Source organism: Oxyura jamaicensis, chromosome 3 (genome assembly GCF_011077185.1).
Source record: "Oxyura jamaicensis isolate SHBP4307 breed ruddy duck chromosome 3, BPBGC_Ojam_1.0, whole genome shotgun sequence".
Taxonomy (NCBI): Eukaryota; Metazoa; Chordata; class Aves; order Anseriformes; family Anatidae; genus Oxyura; species Oxyura jamaicensis.
In genome coordinates this window covers 112,925,029-112,950,170 of record NC_048895.1, presented here as the reverse complement: position 1 = coordinate 112,950,170, position 25,142 = coordinate 112,925,029, and the positions used below count along the sequence as shown (strand labels likewise).

Below are 25,142 nucleotides of genomic sequence, written 5' to 3'. Positions count from 1 at the left end.
ATAGCAGCCAAGGGCCAATTTAAGGCATTTGCTTTTGAAATCCCCTGTGGCCTCCCTTGCTTGCTGAGGAAGGTGAAGTTGCAGGACTTCTCCAGGGCATAGGCAAAGAGCACGATCATGAGGTCCGTGCTAGGAAGCGAGGCTGATCTGTGAAAGCCATGCGCAGTAGGTCACAGCAGAGCATCGCATTGGACTTTCAGCATGAGTGATAACTCATTTAGTCAGTTCAGCTCAAAGTGCATTATCTAAACTTCAGCCCCTGGATTTATAACAAGATATCCTCAATCTGTTCTTCCTCAGCAAGTTATGACCCTCCCTAGGCTAGGGATTTGAGAAATTAGTGGGTTTGTTTTTCCACTTTCTCCACCCTTTTAAACAAATGGGATTTCTAGCTCCTTATCTTGTGGATCTTCTGGGCCTTTTCTCTACTCTGTGTCTGTGTCATTTTCTAGCAAGTGATGTCTGTCCCTGTACAGATTTGGTGTCCCTAACAACATTTGGTTCTTATTATATAGAGATACAGACAATCCGTGGATAACCATAAATATACATGTCCATGGGGGAGGTCCCATCCCTTCTCTCTGGATTAAGATAAGATTTTTCTAAGGGAGGAAAAGAGAAAAAAGTGAGTCAGCATGGGGTAACTCCCTGAGCTCCTTCGAGAACCCAGGCTGACCTTGCAGTCAGCATTTCTCATGGCCCCATCCAGTGGAGGACGCTGATAGCAGACCCTACCTCAAGTACCGTAGGCGAGGTGTTGGGGCGGAGGCACCTGCCATAAGCTCCTTATACTCCCTGCAGGTCTCCAGGAAACCTGGGACATGTGCAAGCCCTGTGACGTGGACAGTGACCAGGTTTCAATTAAGTGTCTCAGTGAGATTGGCTTCTGCTCTGAGAACACAGAGCAAGCTCCAAAAATTTCAGCTCCCATTAGCTGAGTGCCTAAGCAAGATTTGTTTTTAAAGCATTAGTTAAAAATTTATGGAGTTTGGTAGGCAAAGGAAATGTTAGACAGAGTGAGCTTCACAAGAGCATCAGAAAACCCTAAAAACAGACATAATCCTAGAAATATTGACAGTGGACTAGGCATCAACCTGCTGCTGCGAGACTTGGTTGGGTTTTTCACCCCTAAGGGATTAAAAATAATTGAGTTGTATGAGAGGGGAGAAAGCCTTCAGGCTGTTTTAATCTGGAATTCTGCAACCTGACGTTAATGAGAAAAACAATTTTTTGGGCCATGTTTTTGCCAATTCATGTCTACATTTCAGAGAGTAATAAATTGTCAACTTGTTTGTGAAACACTTGGCTTGTTGCATTTCTAAATGCAAAGTACCAAAGCAGTTACTGTGAAATCCCATTTCGTTTTGGCTCATGGTATTGCAATGACCTCTTTTGTTGTCTTTTGTAATTAATAACTTGCTTTTCTGTCACTTCTCCTTGCTGCCCATATAAATATTTCTGAAATGGAGCCTCTGATATTTGCTAACCCTGCCTTTCGTTAGCAAGACCAAGCACATGGGAGCAATCTGGGTAGCCAGGTGCGTTCCTCTGTGTGTTACCATTCGGCATGTCCCTCCCGTTCATTACAGTGCTGATGTAGAAATACTCAGGTAGAAAAGAAAAAGCTGTAAAAATGGTGAATTCTTTCCTCTCATTACTGTGATACTTGCAGCTGTGCCGACACAAGTAGCTCGTGCTTCTGCTGCTCCGCACGTGTAATCCAGAGTGCAACCATAAAATAAAGGGAACCTGGAGTAGCCAAGAAATAAATAGCTTCTCTGCTAGCATACCTGTCTCTAAAGGCTTACAGTTTATGGAGGAGTGGAGCAGATTTGTAAAACTATAATTTTTAAGAAAGTAGACTTCAATATCTAATGGTACAATGAATATAAATGAATATCTAATGGAGCAATGAAAGCTTAGTGAATGGGAAGAGGGGAAACCACCCCTTAATACATGTGCAGCAAATGGTAAGAGGAGGAGGGAAAAATGAGATGAATGGGAGAGAATTAAGAGGAAATGTTTGCTGGTCTCTGTTTTTTGTGTGTTTTGCTTTGTTTTTGGAGGAAGCCACCAGAAAATAACAAAAAGGAAGACAAAAAATAGATTCGGTTTAAAAGGAATCAAAGAAGGAAAAAGACGGGGAAAGAACTATGTAAATATTATTTATTTCTCCTGCTGTTTGATAAATTGCTTCCTTCTTAGTAGCTCCACTGAAAATGGATCAGCCAGCAAGTTTTGGATGATCATATTAATAACATTGGTTTATCTTCAGTAATTTCTAAGGCATGGGAAAGAGTGCTCTAGAACCTGCTAATAACCTCTGCACAGTACTGATGGGAAGAGAATGATCTTTAACAAGCCCATAATTTCAAGACTAATTGATGAGATGCCCCATGAAATAATTATTTTGAGTTTTGGCAGTTTCCTGTAGACCTCAACATAGGGTAGGGTGGTTCTTTTCCCTGCTCGACAAGGTTTTAGTTCTCCAAAAGTATTGCCTATTAAATCTGGGGTGTTATGAGTCACGTACTACCAACACTTCCTGCCCTGCTTGATATGGACGAGCGAGGCTAAGCCTGCGTATAGTAGTTAGGTAAACAGGCATCCCCTGTGTTCAGGTACGGGGAACAAAGCTTCACAAGTTCCATCGCAAGAAGCTGAGATCGGTGGAAATCCCCATCAAGATAAGGAAGGATATTTCTCTGGAACCAACAGCCTGTGCTATTTCTGAAAAGACCAAGGGAACGATGGTGTTTCCAGCAGTTCTACCTTTAGGGTGGGGCATAAAACTAATGATGTTATCATTTGTGGTCAGAGATCTCGTTGTACTTTCACAAGCACATTAATAGTGGCCCACGGATGCCAGTCATTATAGCAGTGTGAATATTAATTCTTGTTGCTGCCTCGTATGATAAGCAATTTTTTACGTGACTGCTGAGTTCCTGAGTTTTGTTCAAAATCCCCAAATTACCTGACCTTACACGTTGCTGCTAAATGAAGAGTGACTTCCTAGACACAGGCATGGCCCTGCCTCTTGAGCAAGAAGGTGAGATCTGGGCTTAATGATCTCAAAGTGGAGTGGCATCTTGCTAAGGTAAAGTAGATTGCCTCTTTGAACTCAGTTCATCTGTCAGAAAGTTAGATCAATTGAGTGAATCAGTGCTCAAGTGCAGTTTTCCTGCCTTTTTTTTTTTTTTTTTTTTTTTTTCTGGTCCTTACTTAAAACCTCAAAACCACGATGGGTAATTTCCCCAAGATCCACTTTAGACGTTTGTGGCATGTAGCGTGAAGCGTAGGTGCAGCTGGCCAAACCCAGGCACTCTTATCCTTGTGAGCATTTTCCTTCTGTTTCAGCGAATCACACAGGAAAAGCTGCCACCCCTCTCCCCACAAAACCAAACGCTAACCGGAATAGCTGTACTGGCCCAAATCTGGCTTCTGAAGTAAGTGGGAGTTTTGCCGTAAGCTCAGAGAACCGCATCTGGCCATTTCTGCCCCATTTAACATCTCTCGAGCCTCTGCCTCCATTTGCCACACCTCAGCTGACAACCGATTATTTTTCCACGGTGCTGAGACCTTATCAAGCATGCAAAACTCACAAATAATGTTTAACCACAACCATCGCCACAGGAAACTTTGGCCCAAAATTTAGGTTTTGTTTCGAAGACAGAAGGTTTAGGGGAGAGAGAGAGCATTGTTCAACCTAGCTCAGACAAAAATATGTTGGTAGCTTTGCTGTCACTAGCATTTTCAGTATTTCTTTGCTGTGTCGAAAGGCTCGCTCAGAGCATTTTCACAGAATCACAGAATTGTAGGGGTTTGAAGGGACCTCCAGAGATCATCGGGTCCAACCCCGCTGCGAGGCAGGTTCCCTAGAGCAGGTTGCCCAGCTAGGCATCCAGACAGGCCTTGAATATCTCCAGAGAAAGAGACTCCAACCTCCCTGGGCAGCCTGTTCCAGTGCTCTGTCACCCTCACCATGTAGAATTTCTTTTGCACGTTGGTGCAGAACTTCCTGTGATCCATCTTGTGGTCATTGTCCCTTGTCCTGTCCCCACAAACCACTGAAAAGAGGTTGGCCAAAATCCCTCTGTCTCCCACACCTCAGGTATTTATACACATTGATGAGATCCCCTCCCAGTCTTCTTTTCTCCAGGCTGAACAGACCCAGGTCTCTCAGCCTTTCTTCATAGGGAAGGTGCTCTAGGCCCCGTATCATCTTTGTGGCCCTCCGCTGCACTCTTTCCAGGAGGTCCCTGTCTTTTTTGTACCGTGGAGCCCAGAACTGGACACAGTTCTCCAGGTGAGGCCTGACCAGGGCAGAGTAGAGGGGGAGGATCATCTCCCTTGACCTGCTGGCCACACTCCTTTTAATGCATGCCAGAATTTTCCTAGGGCATGAGAACTAGAAAGTACTGCTGACTTAACAAACCAACCTGATTTAGTTGCGTTAGAAAGAACAGCTTTGATAATGGTAAACAGAGATGAGTACAACTTTACTGGAGGTACAGTTGTTTTGTAGTTCCAAGTGTTGATGCCACTGCTAAGAGGGTGATTGCTCAGTACCATGCCCTGGGCAGACAAGAAATGGGAGAAAATTCTCCAGACTTACAAAGTGAATGGATAATGTGTGGGAGGGAAAGCAATAAGTCCAAGGGAGGAGCTTGCCTTGCATCCAGCACTGGCATGATCTGGAGCTGAGCATCAGTCCTCTGCCCCGTAGCTGAGCATCCTGCTCCTAGTACAGAAACCTAACGTGGTAGTTGGACACAGAGCTGAAGCATTTAGAGATGGATTTCACTATTTACATGACCATAATTTATCTGTAGCATAATGTTGAAATTGCCACTAGAAGAAGACCAGAAACACGTTTCCTGCCCAGTTTCCTCACCACTAGGCCACACAGACGCAGAGCATGCCATTAACCGCTGCAGAGCCGCGGTACCTGGCCGAGGAAGGTGCTCACTGGGGAGCCTCAAGCTGCACCTCGGCAAGGTTTGCAACCCATCAAGAAAACAAAACCCATTCGGTTCTGCTCTGCTTGTTGGTGCGTGTCCGATTTCTGAGCTGATGTCCCAGCCACTGCCTTCTTTTTGATCTGGAGAAATGACCATTTTACACTGAATTCGGAAAGACTCTCTGAAAAATCCCCCGATCCTGCAGCAAACCTTCCCCTTCCTTCACCCTCTTGCTACCAGGAATTAGGGCTTTGTGATACCACAGGCAGATTGGCACACTAGGAGTGTGTGTATGCCTTCTTTGGATTTAATTGGATTTGCTAGTCTGAAACGTAGCATGTTTGCTAATTTCATGAACTAGCTACCGTAACTGAAATCAGACACAATAGCCGAAAAAAGCCAGATTGCATTTTAGTCCAAAAGGATTATTTCCATGCTTAAAGGGTGGTCTCCTTTCTGCCTTTAAAGTCTCTTTTAATCATTGTGTGTCTTGGTTAACATCCCTGTTTTTACAGTATTCCCGTAGTTTACATTCAGAGTTGGATAGGTGATGTTTTAATACATTTTCTATTGTTTTTAGTTGAAGGAGTTTCATTTTGCCTGGATTTTTACCCACTGCTGATTGAAAGATTGGAAGTTTTGCCCTCCGGTCTGTCTAGTTGAGGTGAAAGATCAGCAGCCCAGGGTGGTTTGGAAAAATGTTCTCGGCAAAGGCTCCGCTTTGTGCTCAGAGCATAACTCAACAAAGAATTGAAGCACATGCTGAAATTTAAGGCTATATTTAAATTTCCTTGTACTTGATGTGGGGCACACATTTGTATATGGCCTGTGCTATTTCAAGGTCAAATGTGGGAGGTAAAATAATTGCATAGGAAACCTCAGCAAATGGGAGAAGTTTCCCTTTGTAAAGATATGGTTACCCCAGGTTGATGCTTTGCTGCTGCGTATTCTGGGGGCTTCAATCTCAGTTCTGCTGTCTACCAACCAAAGGGAATTAAAGCAGGAGTCAGAGGCAAGCCTTATGCGCTGTGACAGGTGCTAATCTTCCAGGAAATTCATCCTACATCCCACCCATTAAGGGAATTTTATATAAAAATGGTTTAATGTCTCTTTAAAGGTGTCAGCAAGCATGTGAGGACCACACAGCTTGGGTTCCACTGCAAGTAATGGAGTGAAATTGTCTGCATAATTATTTTAGTTGGATTGAGAATCTGCAGTCCTCTCTCGCTTCAGGAAATAAACCTCTGTTAAAACCATATGGCAGTATTCTCAGAAGAGATGTGATTACAGGGCCACTTCTCTTTCAGATCTCCAGGCACAGCTAGAGAAAGTTGTTATGTTTGTGCATAATTAATACTTATTTTTTCCTTGTGAGTAGACACAGAAATTTCATTTTTAGCATGTGTGAAGGTGCTGGTGTGTTTGCATACCCATGTAAGCTTTCATTTCGGTTTACTGAAGCAGCAATAAATGATGCTGCCTCTCAGCAAAGTCAGAGACCCCGAAGAAATGTGCCACCATGTACACGTACCCAAACTGCATAGCAAAGAAACACCATTAACACAGAATCACAGAATAGTCTAGGTTGGAAGAGACCTCCAAGATCATCAAGTCCAACCTCTGACCTAACACTAACAAGTCCTCCACTAAACCATATCCCTAAGCTCTACATCTAAACGTCTTTTAAAGACCTCCAGGGATGGTGACTCAGCCACTTCCCTGGGCAGCCTATTCCAGTGACTAACAACCCTTTTGGTAAAGAAGTTCTTCCTGATATCCAACCTAAACCTCCCCTGGCGCAACTTTAGCCCATTCCCCCTCGTCCTGTCACCGGGCACGTGGGAGAATAGACCAAAACCATGTGTCATGCTCATTTCAGTGCCACTTTTACAGGTGACACTAAGATTACCCTGGTTTGAAGCGAGGAGAGCTTGGCTAGTTTCTTGTCAATGCACTCACGCTTCCGATTCTGCCGTGCTGTGGTCCTGAGCTTGTGGCTGGGCAGCGCCCTGTTCCGTGCTCTCAGGATGCTCGCTGCAGCGCTCAGCGCCGCTCCTACCCCGTACCCGCACCCGCCCCAGAGCTGCCGGGGAAACTGCTCACATGTTCTGGCCCGTTTTTCATGTCGCTGTTTTTGTGAAAGCAGAGAAGGAAACATCCAAGCACTAAACATGAAGGTGTGAAAACCACAGAGCTTGATAGAGTTACAATCATCTCAACTGGCAAGCGAGCGTGCCTTGACTTTCACTTTAAATTCAGTGGCCACAATTCTCCTCTTACATCAATTTTGTACAAATGTACATACATTTGTATTTTAGTGAAGATTTGCACCAGAGTTTACAAGTAAGCAAGAAAAATATCCTATAACATTATCAAGGACAATCAAAACATTAGCAAACCAACCATTCCTAAACACAGTCAGAAACTGTACCAAAGGAAAGCAAAACACACAAAAGCACTTTCTGCTGTCAAATCAGAGGGATGGGCAGAAAGTAAATTACCACCATGAGAGACGCTCTGATGGAACCACCACACCCAACAACATAGTGTAATATCAGCAACACAGAGAAGTGAATGAGTTTTCCTTACTTTATGCAAGAGATGTGATTTTAAATCAATGTCCTCCTGGCCATGCTGTCAGATACTTGAGGGATAATTGGGGTAACACCCTTGGCAGTAGTTAGGCCATCTAAATCCATCAAGGATTAGAAACTGGGTTCGGTGTTGGTCTTTTGGTGAAAGGGAATTATTGGCACACCGATCCTTTTGTCAAGGGAGGAATAACTTGGTTGGGCATCAGAACCGGTCATTGCAAGGAGCAGCAGTGATGGGGACACTGAGAGACGAACCCCTCTACTGCTACCAAAAGGGGAATCATCCCATGGGTGTTGTGGGAAGCTAGCATGAAAGGACAGCCATCCTACCTGGAGGAGAGATAAAAAAACAGAGATTTCTTTCTTTCTCATAGTGCTGAGCTTTCTGTAGACTTTTACCTAAAAAAATAATTGCTTTCTTTTCTTAAGCCTTTACTTCCTTGCAGTTTGCGTTGAAGCTGGAAAAAGTTTTCCATCCCTCTTGTTGCCTTTTTACTTCATTTAAATTGGTTAAGACAGATGAGTTTCACTTGTAAAAAAAAAAGCAAGGCAACACACCACTCAGATATATCCAATTTCTTCAGCATCACCAGCATTGCTTGTTTTAGTTTTCTTGGACAAAATGGGAACAGCACTTTGTGTTCTATTTTCCATTATTCTTTGATGGAATTAAATCAAGTTTGTGCTTAAAGAAACGAAAATCCCTCATATGAACGTGCTATTCTGTAATAAATGGTGCTTATGGCTTGGGCGTTTATTTCATCAGTGGAAAAAGACAAAAAAAAAAAAGCAGTAGGGCTAAAGGTAGACTACACAGCTTGTATCTAAAATTCCATATCAAAGGGATCAAACAGCTAACTCACCGTTATAGAGGAAGCAGCTATGTTATTCCTAAAATGAGTCATCCGACATTAAAAACAAAGCGAATAATAAGGTTTAAATTTCTGCAAGCTCTAAAAACTTTAGGGCCAGTCTGTCTCCTGCTGAAGACAGTGGCAAAACCTCTGTTCGTCACTCTGGCTGAAAGCTTGGGCTCCATACGATCCCATTTTTCCAATCGTAGGTTCTTATTTTTTTTTTTTATCCTGCGAATTAAATGAGGATTTGCCACCCACAAAATGAAACCCAAGGAAAGAAACCTGCTTTAAATAGTGTGAGCTATTGCGATTATATTAATAGCACGGGGATGATGAGTATTTCCAGAATTTAAGTACTTCAATGTTATTTTGGACTGTTTTAAGAGAACGGCATAAAATAGCCTTGTCACTCTCGCATTGCAGAGATGTTTTCCACTGGTGCACTGTGGTGGGCATCCAGACTTCATGACTCACCAAAATAATAATAAAAAAACCTAGAGATTATTCACAGCGCGTGCCAGTGATGATCCAATGCGCTCCCGCATATTTCCGAACTAGCGGCTTACGTATAGGTAGGGCTGTGGGAGCGTGCTTGCATACGGCTTTGAAAGCTGTTAACTTCACAGCTGCCCACTTGAATGACTTGTGATTTTTATAACGAGGCATTTACAGCTTCTGTTTCTTTGAATTTCCGGTATTTTTTTTTTTCCAGAGGATTGCACCCACAATGTAATGCTGAAGTAGTTTGCTGTTTAGCAGTGAATTCACGGCAGTGGTTACAGCAAGGTGAAAACAAATCCCGTGAGCTCTGATCTGGTTCAAAAGCTGAACCTGGGTGAGCTCAGGGCAGTGGTAACAAGACACAGCTTCCCACGTCCATGGTGCTGTGTCCTGTCCAGCCCAGGGAGGCAGGGACCAAAAGTCCATGTCCTCCGAGTTCCCCTGCAGTACAGGAGAGGGAAACTCACCAATTCAGACCTAAAACTCCGGTCCTGTTTGGAGCAACAGCAGGTTGCCATACCGTGAGGATCAGCCGCTCAGCACTAAGCTGGATGCTGCTAGGAGCAGCAGGAGCAGTGTCTGGGGTTTCCACAGGCTCCTCGCTCAGCCCCCCAGTGCCTCAAGAGCCCACCCCTTGACGAAGCAACCAGGAAATCCTACAGGGCATCTTCTCCCATGGCAGCCCCAGCATTTCCCAGGCTGTCCCAGGGTGTAGATCAGCTCCGACAGCCGCTCGGTGACTGGCATCACCCGCTGCTTGTGTTGGACACCCTCCAGCGGCCTCTCGCAGGCAGGTCCCCCCCGCCGCCCGCATTCCTCAGGATTTGTTACCTTCTGGTAGCCAAACTCGCAGGCGACCAGCTGGCGAGATTTATTCTCCAGGACTCTGTTTTCCTATTGTTTTAAGTTCACGGGAGGCTCGCTGTTGCTAAACAAACTTTACAACCGTAGGCTATAGGGTCAGCCCCCTGCCCGAGCCCTTCAAAAACGATGACGTGCCTGGTGGCCAAACGCAGCCCATGAGCTGTGTCGCCTTCCCCTTGGTCTCCCCAGGGTTTTGGCTCTGTTTTGATGCGAGGCATCACCTCTGAGCAGGTTAAATGCCTCGACTCCGGCTTAGGGGACTGAATTAGCAACCTACAAAGCTTTGGCTGGGGACTCGCATCTCATAAGCTTACGGCGCTTTGCTGAGTTTCGGACGTGATGCTGCTGTCTGGGGCAGCAGCAGTCAGCCCTAGGGCTTGGGAGTTTTAATGTGCGATGAATGCATATCGGGCTGGAGCTTCTGTAGCAGGGATGGGCTTTATGTTTGTGTTGCTCACAGCAGAATTTAGCTTTCTACCAGTCTTTGCTACAATTGTCAAAAAAACAAGTCCAGTGGAGGTGGGTAGAAATGAAGCACAATGAGGAGCAAATAATGCCCATAACGAGGCTGTCTGGCTGGAAAACCTCAGCATTTTGTAGTCTTTCACTGTGTCAAGGAGTTCCCTACAGTCAAAGAAGACACGGATTGTCCAGAACATTTTGCTTCCTTGCCCAGTGATTTTTTTTTTCCCCAAGAAGTCTGTCATTTTGATGGGTTTTGTTCTTCTTACTGGCATGGGGAGGAGGTTTTGCTAAAACACGTGTTTTAGCAGAAGGGGATGGCCAAGTCTACTCTGTGTGTGACCATCACTCTTTGAATAACCAACAAATGAACAACAAGAAAGCAACAGCCAAAACCAACTGTGGACTCATAACATGTTAATGATTTCCAGGACTTTCACCTGGGGATGCGGGAACACTCTCGAGCACTGGGCATGAAAGACTAGTTTTATTTCATTTTTTCTCCCTTGAAAACAAGTGGAAACTAAGAGTCATGCTTGCTAAATTAATGGAGAAATTAATTTTGCAATATCCACTGTGAGCCAAAGAGATGGCAAAGTTTTTCTGAAGTTAGAGCTGGAGGGAACTATGGCACAGAGGGGTTAATACCAGCGTTTCCAATCTATGGTTCCTTGTGGTCTGCAATACCCAAGCAGACACAGTCTGAATTTCACTGTGCCTTTTCATGGGAGCTGGAGATGCTGAATCAGGCCCACAGTAAGCCTGAGCTGCCTGACTTGATGCACTCGTGTTAAAAGTGTTGTGTACGTGACTTAACCAAGCGCAGGCACTCACTCAGTCCTAGGACAGCAGGGCTAAAATAAACCTCAGGCAACCTGGTCCATTTTTCCTCTGATGAAGTATTATATATACTTAGATCATCACTGACATCTGTCCAAATTCTTAAATTCTCCAGCACTGTGCCTTCCACTTACTTACCAAGTCTGGGTTTTCTGCTTTTCTTTCATACTTAAAAAGGAGGCTGCTAATATCATACATTAATCTCTTAAATCTCCTCTACCTCAAATGAAGCCAGCTTTTTCTTGTTCCCTTCTCTGCTGACATAGAGACCAATTGATTACCATTCTCTTTAGGAAACATTTTACTCTTATCATGTCCTTTCCCACTCTTCTCCTTCTCTAGACTAAACAAATGTGTTTCCCTCAACTTTTCCATGTGGGTCATGCTTACTAACTCTCTTATCACTCCTGTTGCTCTTCTCTGGATTCTCTCTAATTCGTCTGTATCTTTCTTAGAGGGTGGTGTCCCAAACTGGATAAAGCGCTCCAGCTGATGTCTCACCACTTCTGAGCACGGAGTAATAGTTAGCTTCTATGTCTTCTCTGCAACATAACCATTAATCTTTCCCAGAACGGCATCTGCTTCATTTTTGTAAAGGCAGGATCCTGTTATTGACTCACATTCAGCTGGCAACTCGCTGCTATCCCCAGATCGTCCTCAGCAGTGCTCTGGTCTGTTTGTTGTGTTGTATTTCTTAAATCTGAAGTGCAATGTACTTAAATTTCACTTAGTGCCATTTTATCAATGATGTTGCAGAAGTCATTTCTCCAGTCCTTTTGGATTCGGACCACTTTCACCGGAGTCTGAAGGACTCCTCCCTGCTGCGTGTCACCTCAAGGTTTTAAAATCCTGCTTTGTGTTGCATCATCCAAGTTATTCAAGAAAATAATAAATATTAATTGGCTGAAGACAAACTGAAAATGATGCTTAAAATACAATCCAATTAGATCTCATAGCAATAGTCAGTGGGCAGCCCTGTAACACCACGCATCCCTGGTGCTCTGCTTTAGCCTTTAATGATGCTCACTTTCCCTCAAAGGCATGAGAGCAGAGCTTGATCCACCCCAGCTTTCACCTGGGGCAGAAATGCCCCTGCTGGCAGTAGCAGATGAAGGTGGAGCATAACAAAGGGATCAGAATTGCGACTTACCTCCAGGACTGTTGGCAAGGTCTTGAGGACGTTTCCTCTGTTAAGCCTGGCTGCATCATTTATGAGCTGCTTCAGGCTGTCCATCTTCAAAACTAGTGCAGCGTGCCGGCCTTGTGCCAGTGCTCTGACTACCCAGAAAGCTGAACACCTTCTCCAACATGACGGTTGCCCCAGTAAACCCACTCGCTGCCAGCAGCACAAGACTTTTATCGTATTTTGGCCATTTAAAATGGGCTTTTGAGTGTGTAAATAAGAGCAAAGGATGGTGCTAAGCAGAATTTTTACTGGGGAAAGCACCAATTCTTTATACCTTTCAGAAGGAAGAAAGGGAGACATCCATCAAACTGTCATTACAAATTAGATGCCACAAACCTAAGCTTGTGGAGCCGCCAGGAATGTGTAAACCTTTCAAAGGATACGCCTGTTTTTGACATTTAAAATAAAAAGTCTTTATAGATTTTTGTGGAAAACACTGATGGGCCAGCAGCTAAATGACATTTCTCAACAGCCGGACAGACTCCACACAAACCGAATAGATGCCCGGGTTTAGAAGGACAGGTTAATTGCTTTCTTTGCTATGCCCAAGAACAAATAATGGCTGGTCTGTATTACTTACTGAGTGGGAAAAGATCTTTCAGGGTGGTTTTTTTGTTTGTTTGTTTGTTTTTTCTTCCCAAAGGCTGAAGCATCCTGGCTTTTGCCTCCATCTAGCCTGACTGTAGGTACCCTTTATATAACAATAACTTGATACTACTCAAAATACTTGGCACTGCAGGCAGGGGAGTGGAATGTAATGAGAACACTTTAGCAGGTCTGAGGGTGAGTATACTCCAGTAGTTTTGGAATGAGAGGGTAGGGTTTTTGGTGTAAGTCTCTCCCTCACTTGGCATTCACAGACAATAAGAATACACGGATTAACATAGTAGACTCCGTTTATTACACTTGGGTGGATAAAGCAATTATCTGTCTATCAAGGCTGTAGTAAATTGTGCAACAGCATTAACATGGGTGGATACGTGGATAAATGCTACGCTGCCACAGAGGGTGCTGATACACAAGATAATCCTTCAAGTCTAACTTGTAAAGACTGTTTTCTTTCGGAGTTTATATCATGTTACCCTGGCGAGCGTGGATTGAAATGGCATCTTTTTTATTTTTAACCATGTTTTCAGGTTTCTTTAGCCATCTGAGTTTTATTAGTAGGGTTATTGTAGAAATATCCCACTTTAATCAAGTTTAAACAATCTGCCCAAAACCTGCTGCATGGATATAAACACAGTAGTCTTCTAATGCAGCAAAACAATCTGTTGAAAGATACAATACAAACACACACACATCCATCTATTATTGCTTAACTGTTGTTTCTTCCATGCCTGAATTCCCATTGTAACCGCAGCGCTCCGTCTGCAGTACGCTCTCGGTTTTGGGGGTGTAAAACAAAACCAAAACCCCCAAATGCACCTTACTGATGTCTAGAGAGCAGGGAGTTGCAGGGCAGCACAGCATCGGAGAGCTCTGAGGCTAGATTTAAACTAAGCATCTTAAATCTGTTTTAATGGTTGTGTTTACATCGCCCCCTTTTCGTTCTTTTCAAGTAATCAGGTTTCGCAAGCATTAAGAAAACCAGCCCCTCCTGCCAGCTGGAGGGAGGCCAGCTCGAGATTTTATTTTTATTTTTTCTCTCGCCCCCCACTCCCTTCATTTGCTATGATCTTCACTGCTGTTTGCTGCAGCAAGCAGAAGTTGGCGGGCTCTTTATGGGATGACTACCTTTTACGGGGGGGGGGGGGGGAAATGTCTTCCTATTCCTTAATGATATTTCTGGGTGAGCACGAGGATGATAAAGTTGGGATGAGGAGCTCTTGCACTTTTGCAGCACGGCCCTTGCTCTCTTCTTTCCCCCCTTCTGCTAAAAAAAGAAAAAGGAGGGAGGGGAAGGGGGAGAGCGTAACAGATACCAGCATGAAAAGGGAATTAAGGCAGGGACCGAGACTTGCGTGACAGTCTGTGTTTATATGAGTTGTCTTTAATGTCTCTGAGCAGCGATGCCAGCAATGTTTAGCTGGTTTCCTGGCACATGTGCACACAGATTCCTTTATGTTCCTGAAAGATGGATAAAGGTGAAGGTAGAGCCTTGTGGTGTGAGGGGCTCCCACCTGCTCCCTCCCCAGCCAGCGAATTTGTGATGATGTTCATATGGGATGTTGCTTAGCTGTGCAGAACGAGCTTCAGGATCCAAGTCAAATTTCAAAAACTTGAAAAGAGAGAAGAGAAAAATAGAAATACAGGGGAGTCATGGTGGGGAGAGACCTTGCTGCTTTGTTGAGTGAGTTAGAGAGCTGAGAGGTGGCACAGCAGAGGGGCAGAAGTGGACCTGGAATCACAGGGGTGAGCTGAGATGCTGGAGAGAACCAGAGCAAGAGCAGACCCACTCCAGCACCTTGCTTCTCTGCTTGTCCTTGCCCTCAGAGTGCCTCTCCATTTTCATTCATCCAATCTTCCAGCTTTGCTCTATTCACACAACTTTTCCTGTGTAAGCTTCACGGCCACCGCAATCCCTGCCACATGTCCCTTGTGTGTCCTGGGAGCAGCCTAGGGCTCTCAGAGCCCTGCTCCCACCTCCTTGCACAGAGAAATTTTGGGAGCAAGAGGCTACTTTGCAGCTGTTGCAATTTGCTGAAAAACCCTGACCTCTGGGTCTGTCTTTCAGCTGGATATGTGCTTTCCACAGACTCTAGCTGAATTCTAAAAAGCATCGATCGCACTTTATATTCCCAAAGGCTTTTCAAGGGTTGAGTTAGGTTCATTCCCATGGGCACTCAGGGGCACAGTTTACATACCCATGGGATAATTTCCCCTCACCCTTCCTGCCCCTTCCTCCCTTTAACCTGCTGGAAGCTCTTAATTCATTCCAGACTAGGGGGGCAGCCTGCAAGTTGAGCTTTAGCTCCTGGTAAGTCAATGGGGAGATCACCATTGACACCAGAGATGCTCCTAGGGCTTGACCTCAACATGGGAAAAACTAAGGTTCAAACCTACCCTTGCCTCGGCTTACCCTGGCTTTGAGCCACAGCTCCTGGAAGGCCTTAGCATAACTGATTCCCCTGGGAGCTGGATCTGGCCCTTTTGGAGCCATACCAGCAATCCTCGCGGACCTTTGGGAGAGCAGGGGTCAGGGGCAAGAAGTTCAGTGCGATTTTGCCAATGGGCTGCATCAGATCCGCTGTGTAGGAACTGAGCCCATCCACAGCATATGTTCTTGTTTGTTACTGATTTTCACTTCTCGGCAATAGTTTTAGGTCCAGGCCTTGCCTGCTTTGGGTAGAAAATATGTCTTTTTTTGAGAACAAAAAGAGATGGCGTCCTGTTTTCTGCCTGCGCCTGTGTGACTCCTGTTGACACTAACAGGGCTCTGTGTACAGCTGGGAGAATAAGCTCTCCAGTCTAATGCAAACCAGTGCCCTCAGCTATTTAAAAAACAAACATATTTTTTTTCCCTCTATTGAGTGAATTAAATGCAGTTACTGCACCTATGTAGATCCTTGTTGTATGAATTATAAGAACCTTTCCTATGCACAGCCTATGGCCTAATTATGTAATTATGTCTCTTGGGTAGATTATATTTTTCTTCTCATAATTGTGTCTTTACCCAAGAGACTGGAAGGGTTCCAAGCTTTTCCCTTTCGTGGGTAAAAATTGTTTGGCTCTCTTGCATTTTGTTTTTCTTTTTCATGAACTCGGGTTATGTGTATTCAGTAGGAGTGGGCCAGGGGATGGCAGAGGGAAGCCAGCTTGGGGAAGATGGATTTGTCATGAGAGCAACTCTTGTGACTTGCTTCACACGTTTTTGCTTGTGAAGAGCTGATGTGAGTCTTCTGGGCTTTTGCTTATTGATGGCTCTCTTATTTTTACCTCCAGAGCATAGACTGACAGTGCTTTGGAGTGCTATCTTGCAGAAATGATGTATTGTCTGAAATTTTTAACAGAACAATGAATGTCTTTGCTTCATGCTGAATATGCAGCATTACTCAGTCCCTGTGCAACAGCTGCTAAGAAGCCTTAGGCTCAGGTCTGAACTCTTTTACTGTGGCTGAAATGTGACTTCAGCTTTACAAGCCTGTAGCTGAATTCACAATCAGTATCTTCCAGTTACATCAGATCCATAGGATCAAATGGGATGAAATGCAGAAACATGTCCAAAGAGAATTTAAGGAGAAATTATGCTGAAATTCAGAGGACATGTAACCTATCTTTTTTTTTTTTTTTTTTTTTTTTTTTGTGATGTTAAATTGTCTTTTACAGTGTGTACTTAGAAATATGTCACTAGTTTATTAACATTAAAAGACAGAGTGTCTCTAAGATGCCTCTATTTATAAAGTTAGTAGGAAAATATATACACATTCTTTAGATGTCTAAAGAGCTTTACCTTTAGTGAACAGTGGGAATAATCAAAACTTGAGCTCTTGGGCTCAGATATCCTTCTTCTGAAGTCAGGGAAAGCTTGGTCTGTATAGGCTGGAATTTATAGGTTGTAATCTAGGTAATTCTTATTTGGACTGCCCCTTAGCCTTAAAGCAAGGCCCTTTTCCATTGCAGTTTTCTTCTCTTTCAGTCTCAACACTCAACCCAGAGCCACTGCTGCTTAGAAAGCCTCAGTTGCTGGCCTCAGCAGTCAAAGGGTTTTTATTTAATTTACCCTTGCAAGCTGTAGACCTCCATGGAGTGACCCCAAACTTCCCCTGGGTCCTCCTGGTGCCGAGCACACCACAACAGAGCAAACACCAACAGTGGTGGTATTTTGTGTCTGACCATCATCCCAGCAAACGTGTCCCCAGCAGGAGATGGCCCAACTTTTTGCTTTCATGACCTTTCTGCATCCCTCAGCGTTTTTTACAGAGACACCTGACTCCCATGCAACTTTTTGTTTTTGCTACGGCAGAAGTGAAAAAGAAATGGGTGATGACCGAAAATAGCTATTCCACTTGAGAGTGATAAAAACATCTGTTGACAATCTGGTAACCAGATCACTTTGGTACGAGAAGGAAAGAAAAAAACAACAAACAACAACAAAAAAGCCACCACCATCAACAAAAAACAAACAAAAAAAATGGTGGGTGGTGTACATGGTACAAAGAAAGGTTGTCCCTGAATGTCAGCATCTGGCTAGGCCACGTGTAGCATAATCTGATTAGTTTTCAGTTCCACACCCACAAGCTGAAAGATAAAAACGCACACCCCTCCTCCCCGAGGAGGGAAAGATCTTCAAGCATCAACACCACATTTACATTCTGCAAGTCAGCCTCTTCCACGGCCCGATTTACATCTTGACTTCTCCTGCGGTGCGGTGGAAGCTCAGGGCTGAGGGACGAGCTCGCGTCCCCTTCCAGTTACCACATCCAGCCGACTCGAGATTGCGTTGCTTTGATCTGAAAGACATTCCTTCATTTCATTTAAACTGGAATGATTAATCTGGAGATGAAGCCTTCTTACATCTCCTGCCACGGCTGGAGTGTGGTAACCGAACAGAGCAGCTCCCAGGTGCTATGTTGGCACGCTCTGAGGCTGTCAGGGCCTGGCGGGCCGAGGCGGTGGGTGCAGGCCCCGGCTGGCTGGCTGCGGCTTGAACCAAATTCATTGCACTCCCTCAGTGCTATTTTTTGTGTCAGTTCCTGCAGAATGGCCAAAATTGGCACCGGGAAGATTAATAGCAATGTTTTCTGTCTCCAGAAACTGATACTCATGTTGGTGTTTGGTTTGAAAGAGCTGAGTGGTGGTGAGAGATTTGGGTATTGCTCAGCACACATTTTGTGCTATGACAGCAGACAAGCCAGAACAGTTTGTGTAGCTTTTGTCTATTAACTCCAAGCTATTTTCATTTCTTTTCCACTTTCTTGACCTGCTCTATTCCAGTGGCCGTTGGGTCTCATCCTTATCCTGTGTCACCTCACGTGACAGCCTCAGCCTTTTTGATCGCATTTCCTATCAAAGGCTGCCTGTGTTCCTAATTATTTTGTCCCTTCTCAGTAAGCCCAAATCATCCCACAAAATCTTCTTTGTAATGAAGTAACCAACACTAAATGCAGTGTTGCTGGCATCGTAGGTGCCGAGTCCTGGCATTGGGATAGCTGCAACATTATTTTATCCTATCCTCTCTGTAGCCTCATACTGCTTTTTAATGTAATCAGTGCTGCAGCAGATCACAGATTCTCACTGAGCTATCCACACTTACTACCCTAATCTTTTTTCCTGAAATAAAATTATGCCTCATGACTGAGACCAAGGAATACAGCTTTTCTTAGTGCACTCCCCTGGGATCAGGAATTTCTCTGTCAACGGACACATATATCAATGAGAGATGAAAAGCAGCTTGTGGAATGAGTTTTAAACATGTATCACATATTTCATTGCTGCTGCTTATGTGCTACTTAGAAGGCCTTTTTACCAGTGTTTCAGCCCATGCCTCATGGCTGCTCTGAACTTGATCAGATTTTTTTTTTTTCACAGAAATCAGGGCAAGAGAACTATTTAAGTTTCCTACATATTTTTTTTTGTAAGCACCTCCTGAATACGAAGTTTTTTGTTGAGTTTCCTACTTAATTTCAATGTGGGCACATCTTAGCTTTTAATGAAAGCACAGTAACCCATAGCATGCAAAGTTGTAATGTAATCTCATTTTACTGGGACACTTCACTCGGGGGAATGTGGCTCCTTGTGGGTCTCTTTGTAACAACATGACTCTGTTAAAGCCCTAAATTTTAAGTGACCAGAAGGGGAAGGCAAGTCTGTCTTTGGTCCCTTGCTGCTTTCTGGGGACTTGCAGTTCCATTGATGCCTGGGGTCTTCCAGATGTGCATAGATCTCTCTTTTCCCTATGTTTTTTGGGGGGAGGGGATGGTGGTGATGACAACACTCAAATCCACACATCTCTCAATTATTTCAGTTCAAACAGATGTGGGAATCTTTCTTATTCTCCTCCCCCCTGCCTACACTGAAGTGCACTGCTATTCTGTTGAATTTTGTCTTTCTGTGATAGATCTAAGTCATTATAATAATACGAGTAGTTAAAATATCTGTTCTAGAAAAGCTATTGGCAAATAGAGCTTGATGGAAGCAAAGTTGACTGTTGTTGAGCACAGGTTGGTGCAGGAGTGGTTGCCTATATAGTGATTGTTCAGTAAGTAAGCAGAAGACAGACAAAATAGTTTGTGCACTGTTTTTTTTTAGGAAAGCATTGTATGATTCTTTAGCAAAAATGACCCTGTATAAGCACGGGGCAGGATTTTTCTATCAGAATTCAAAATCAAGTTAACTTTGGGGGTAGATTCATTCTCAGGTAAAGTCAGCCCTAATGCGTAAGGTCACAGATAGGCTAATAGTGTTTGTCTTATTTTGAGCCCTCTTGAACTTGCTGAAATGCAATTAGGAATGAATAAAAGAGAAAAGGGGAGGGGAAAGGGATTCTGTGAAAAAAAAAAAAAAAAAAAGACTAGAAAATGCAACTGGCAAAGGGAAAGGCAAAAACAGAAAAAATGTGGGGAAAAAAAAAGATGCAGAAGGAGAAATCCCAAGAGAGTACTGACTGTGTGTGTGAAAGTTATTTCTTTAGATTTAGCAGCACCCAGCTTGTACAACTTGTAATTTACATAGATTGAAGAGATAACGCTAAAGACTACCAGGCTAGATGTTATCCTATTAATTAAGCCGCCATTATGGAGTCGTTACAAGCCCACCAGAAATCATTCCCCATTTGAAGTCATTGATACCTCTTAAAGAAAGGAGTCACCTATGTTAGCTAGTAGTTCTGTATGTCTCTAACATACAGCAGCTCCTTCTCTTTAATGAGAAAGCTCTCACCTACCCCATGTTTTTATATTGAGTCATCATGGGGGAGCAAAATCATACTTCAAAGCAGAGAATAATGGGTCAACTAATTAATTTTTAAAAATTGCTAGAGAAGTTTCTCCAAAATTAAATTCCATTCAGTTTCTTCTCATCTCCTGACCTGAATCCTTCTGTTTTCTCAGAATCCCAGAATGGTTGATGTTGGGAGGGACCTCTGGGTCCACCTGGTCCAACCCCCCTGCTTAAATAGGGACACCCAGAGCAGGACACCCAGGGCCACACCCAGGCAACTTTTGAGTATCTCCAAGGAGGGAAACTCCACAATCTAGAACCCTGATTTCTCTAAATCTAGTTCAAAGTTAGCTGTTACAGAAATCACTTTGCCTTCATATTTGGGCATTGTGGTCCCAGTTAGAAGATGTGAACTCATGTACTTCAGTGCTGTAGTGACAGACACCATTAAATTGCATTTTATAAAGAGTGATGGACTGATAGTTAGATCCCAGGGCTCAGTGGCCTCATTTATACTGTTAAATTAAGCAGTGCCAGAATTGGCTCTCTGGCCCTAAGACTGATGGGGCAATCTGACCGTGTCTGCAAAGCTGAACTCTTGCAGCCTCCAAGCAGAGGGCTGCATTCACACAGCTGAGGGATAAAGCATTTTATCTCAAACTGCTGGAGATAATCTGGAAGGTTTCAACCCCAAACCATACCAGGGACCCTTCTTAATGTTAAAAGCATAAAAATATCCTACCCAGTTATTGCCTGTGCTGGTACTCCAGCTCTCTTTAGAAGGACGGAGGCAGCTGTGTTTCTGGGTTGCAATCAGGGGGTCTAGGCTCCCATTTCAGCTCTGCCACAGGCTTTTCATGTGACCTTAGTTGTTAACTTAGGGTAAGATTAATTCCATTTAATGTTGACTAATGGTGAGGGTGTCTAATTAAACTAGTCATGTGGGCTCCCTCTCTGATCAGAGAAGGAAGAGAAAGCAAATTCAGTAGGTGAATCATCCCATTTTAAGACTGGTGTCAGAGACAAATGAGCTGAATTGCCCTCTGGAAGTAGCTATTTCTTTCCATTAACTCTAGAGGAAGTCTACATTAGAAGAGTTTAGACTAGATGCCTGATTTATGAATGACTAAAGTTAAGTAAAATTAGTCCTGACCTTAATCTCTCCGCGTGCCTGTTTCTCCATATGTTGAACGATAGAAATAACGCCTTCCGTGCCTCACATCCAAAGCTGCCATTGCGCGACAAGCACCTATAACTACTTTGAAAAGTAATTAAACTTAGGAGCAAAAATACAACAATTAGAGAAGTAAAACCTTTATTCCTGAAACATCTAAATGACAATAGGAAGAGTACCAACCTGCCAGCTGGTGCATCCTGTTGCTCTTGTAATTTTCCCCCTTTACATTTTGACAGCTGAGCACCCATAAAAGACTTTTCCCAGTGCAGCCCTGTGACAGAGGCAGTGAACATCCTTTTGGAGACAAGTAGGATCATGGAGGAAGGCTGACCATGCAAGGGCAATGTAGGGCCCAGTCCTTGCCAGAAGCTTTGATAGTATTCTTTGTGATACTGCCCTTCTCAAATGACTATTCACTTTTTGGAAAAGCTCCCAAGTTATGGAGGAATGGAAGCTTATAATTAGCCATGACAGAGTTAAATAAAAAGAGAGAAAAGGTTGGGGAGATGAAAAACATGCATTTTCTTAGCAAAAATCCACAACAACATATAAACCAGGCATGGAAAAATTGTCCCACTTGTTAACTTCTACTTATATATGAGGCTTGCTCTTGGAAAAAAAAGTTTTGCCCCTTTAACTATCAGTATAGCTAAAAAAAAAAGACCTTGTGTGGGTGTCCATAAGTGCTTATTTTGATCCAAATTACAACATGTTACATATCTGTATGGGCACAGTTGTGCTAGTTAAGGCTTTCACCAGCACAACCATGTCCAAAACACAACCCCCCACCAATGTTGTTGTGTTATTGGGGGTAGCTGTGATATGGGGTAGCTGTGATACCTACAAAGTCCATTAATCTAATAACAGGTCCTTAGAGGCCTTTTTTATTTTTTTATTTGGTATGTTAAATTACTAAATCTTGTTATTAACGCTTTTATTTTATGATTTACTGTTTCCAGGGCACAGACAGAAGCTTGATGACTCTAAACCTAGTTTGTTCTCTGAACGCCTCAGTGATTTAGGGCGCATTCCTCATCCCAGTATGAGAGTAGGGGTCCCGACCCAGAGCCCACGGCCCTCTCTGAACTCTGCACCAAGTCCTTTTAATCCACAAGGACAGAGTCAGATTACAGGTAAGAGACAGAACCATAGGTTTGACTTGCACAGGCAATGGTAGCAATTGCTTATGGATGGATATTTGTGTCTCAACTGTAGAAAAAGAGGCTGTTACATAGTGAGAGATGTGTTTCAGGCAAAGCTAGGTGGGAATAGTTTTCTTCTAGAGCATTTGAAGCTGAAAATGTCTTTTTTTTTTCTTTTTCTTTTCTTTTTTTTTTTTTCTTTTTCTTTTCTTTTTTTTTTTTTTCTTTTTTTTTTAATATCTTTTTGCCATAGGTCCAAAAATAGTCAGTCTGGGTAAATCGAGTAGGAATCTGGTGAAATTCTAACTGTCATGTTGCTCTGCCTTTACCTCTGTATGTGCAATAGTACATATTAGTGCATTATTAGAATGAACATTTTTATTCAGCCTTTTTATTTTGCACTGGTGTTGAGTGAAGCAGCCGGAACTCAATGGTCTTTCTGTCAGAACAATAACACAATCTTCTCACGTGGCAGTTTCCTTCTAGCACCAGCGCTGACCAATGTTACAAGAAACGAACTGGGTTAGAGAGAAATCTCCAAAGGTTGCTTATGAGGGCTGTATGCAACATTTATGATTGCATGCTGAGAGACAAATTTCAATGTGTTGAGAGAAATCATAAAATACCACGTGTCACAGATTATAATCCTGAAATAAGATGTTTAACTGCAGCAATGCCAGAAGTTTGCAACAAAACTGTAAAGCCCACAAAATAAACTGATGTTTTCATTTTTTTTTCTAAATGCAGAGCTGGCTATATTTTTCAAAAGAGTTTCAAAGCAACCTTTATCTAATTTTGAACATTTCTACAGTCACAACTTCTGCTAATGTATTCACGTCTGTCTGGGATGTGAAGAGGTGTTGTCCCTGACCAACTCACTTATTAGAACTGTTGGGGAACGTAGGTGCAAGTTTGTCAACAAAACCCTTGACTCAATGGACTAGACTGATTTAAAACTCAGTTTTGCTGCTATAGTTGAGTCTACACCCGGAGTCCTTTGCCAATGTAATACACCAATATTCCTTTACTGGTAATGCACTCCTAATGTAGACATAGTCTTTGAGTCAACCTAGGAAGATTTCTGGTTTCATGTTTCAAGTGGTTTTGACATGATACCAGCTGAAACTTAGTGGTTTTAACAAAGTGTTGTGGCTTTCTTCTTCTTTCTTTTTCTTCTTTTTTAAGTTCAACTGGTTTATTAATTCGCAGTAAGGAAGAGAAGTAAGTGGGTTAATTTGAACCCAAAGCACTCATAGAATTGAAACAAAAAAAAATTGTTCCCATGAGCTGTGACAAAGTACTCCCAGATCTAGAAGTCTACCTTTAACTATGTATGACACGTTTACAATATATTAAATATGTCGATAGCACTCATTGCACAGTACCTGCTGCCCACCAGCTTCCCAGAGCAGTTTTTTTGGCCAGGTTTAGGATTTTCTTAGTTGGACGAGTGAAGTCAGGACTCTTGTGCATATCATTTTCTGGGTAAGAACTGCCAGACTGAAGCTCAATATTTTTTCTAACCTACTGTCTTCTGTCTGACGGTATCTGGGGACATGAAAGTTCCCAAAAAAACAGAGGGAAAATCTGGGGCTATAATCAGTTTCTCTCTTCCTTCCTTGTGCCTCCATAGTTTACCTATTGCGCAACAGTATATCTAAGAATGAAGGAGGGGGAAATTCTTCCTGACCCCATCTGGTGATCAGCTTATGCCCCGAAGCACGAGAACTGAGATCCCTGTGTAATTTTCTTCCTTACTAAATGTAACCTCATATGCTGTTCTCATTCACATAAATGCCTCCTGTAGAAAATGTTCTGCTGGGTTTGATTAATAGAGTACTTCTCTGCCTCGTTATGAATCAGCAGCAGCATTCACAGATCCAAGAGGTGAAAACTTCAGACGAGGCTTAAATAAGCCTGGCTGCAGACAAAGCTGAGTGGTGTTCCCTATCTGCTCTGCAGTTTGAAGACTCAGCAGTTCAAAGCCAGGAGCTCTGTTCCAGCTGAGGCTTCATCCAGAGAGCAAAGTGGTGCTGGTAGGACAGAGGGGGAGGTGAGATGAACCAAGAAAGGCAGCCTGACTTTCCCATCTATGATGGATTATATGCTTTTCTTGCCAGATAAACTCATAGTCATGGGATACTTTAGAACCCCAAAGTGCTCTCATTTCCCCCAAAGCAATGAGGACTTCACTGCATATTAAAGTTTTTAATGAATAAGGGTGTATAAATAAAATACTGTGGTCCAGTACAGTATTTGCCATTCCCCACTCTTGTCTCCTCCTCAACTTAGAAAAGCCAAATAGCCAGCCCTCAAAGGCTACTTGCTTTCTGGTGGCCCTCCCATTTCATAAGGCAATTAGTGTGAGCATGTTGCATCGGTGTGAACTCTGTGAATTGCACTGGCTTCCTCACAAGGCTTTTTTGTGCTCTTCAGGATATTGATTGTAATCTGTAAAGCTCTACGTGCTTTGATGTTCCACCAAAGTGCTGGGATGCTTCTGCGGACAGTCCCCCTGAGTTCTTCTGGGATGAATGGATGCTCATTGCCACACAAGTTGTGCCAATGAGAAACAAAGTGGATGCCTCAGACCAGGCACCTCTTTGATCAGGTGCTAGCTGACCATGGGAAATTGCTAAACATATGCCTGCTTGGTGTGGTAATAGGGCATGAGCTGTTTGTGCTGTCCATCTCCACTGGTTTCCTTGTTGTGGTGTGATCTTCAGCGGGAAGTATCCAC

General features: G+C 43.4%; 1 protein-coding gene across 3 annotated transcripts in view; it reads left to right on the top strand.

Moving 5' to 3' along the window:
* The window catches only part of RUNX2 (RUNX family transcription factor 2), a 148,618-nt gene that overhangs the window by 23,888 nt on the left and 99,588 nt on the right, over positions 1–25,142 (top strand). For 2 of the 3 annotated variants that reach the window (XM_035321096.1, XM_035321098.1), the window contains exon 3: positions 22,220–22,393. The exons of the other annotated variant lie outside the window; for it this stretch is intronic. In XM_035321096.1, the coding sequence (XP_035176987.1) occupies positions 22,220–22,393 (174 nt within the window). The remainder of the gene's footprint in view (positions 1–22,219; positions 22,394–25,142) is intronic. 3 annotated transcript variants of the gene reach the window in all.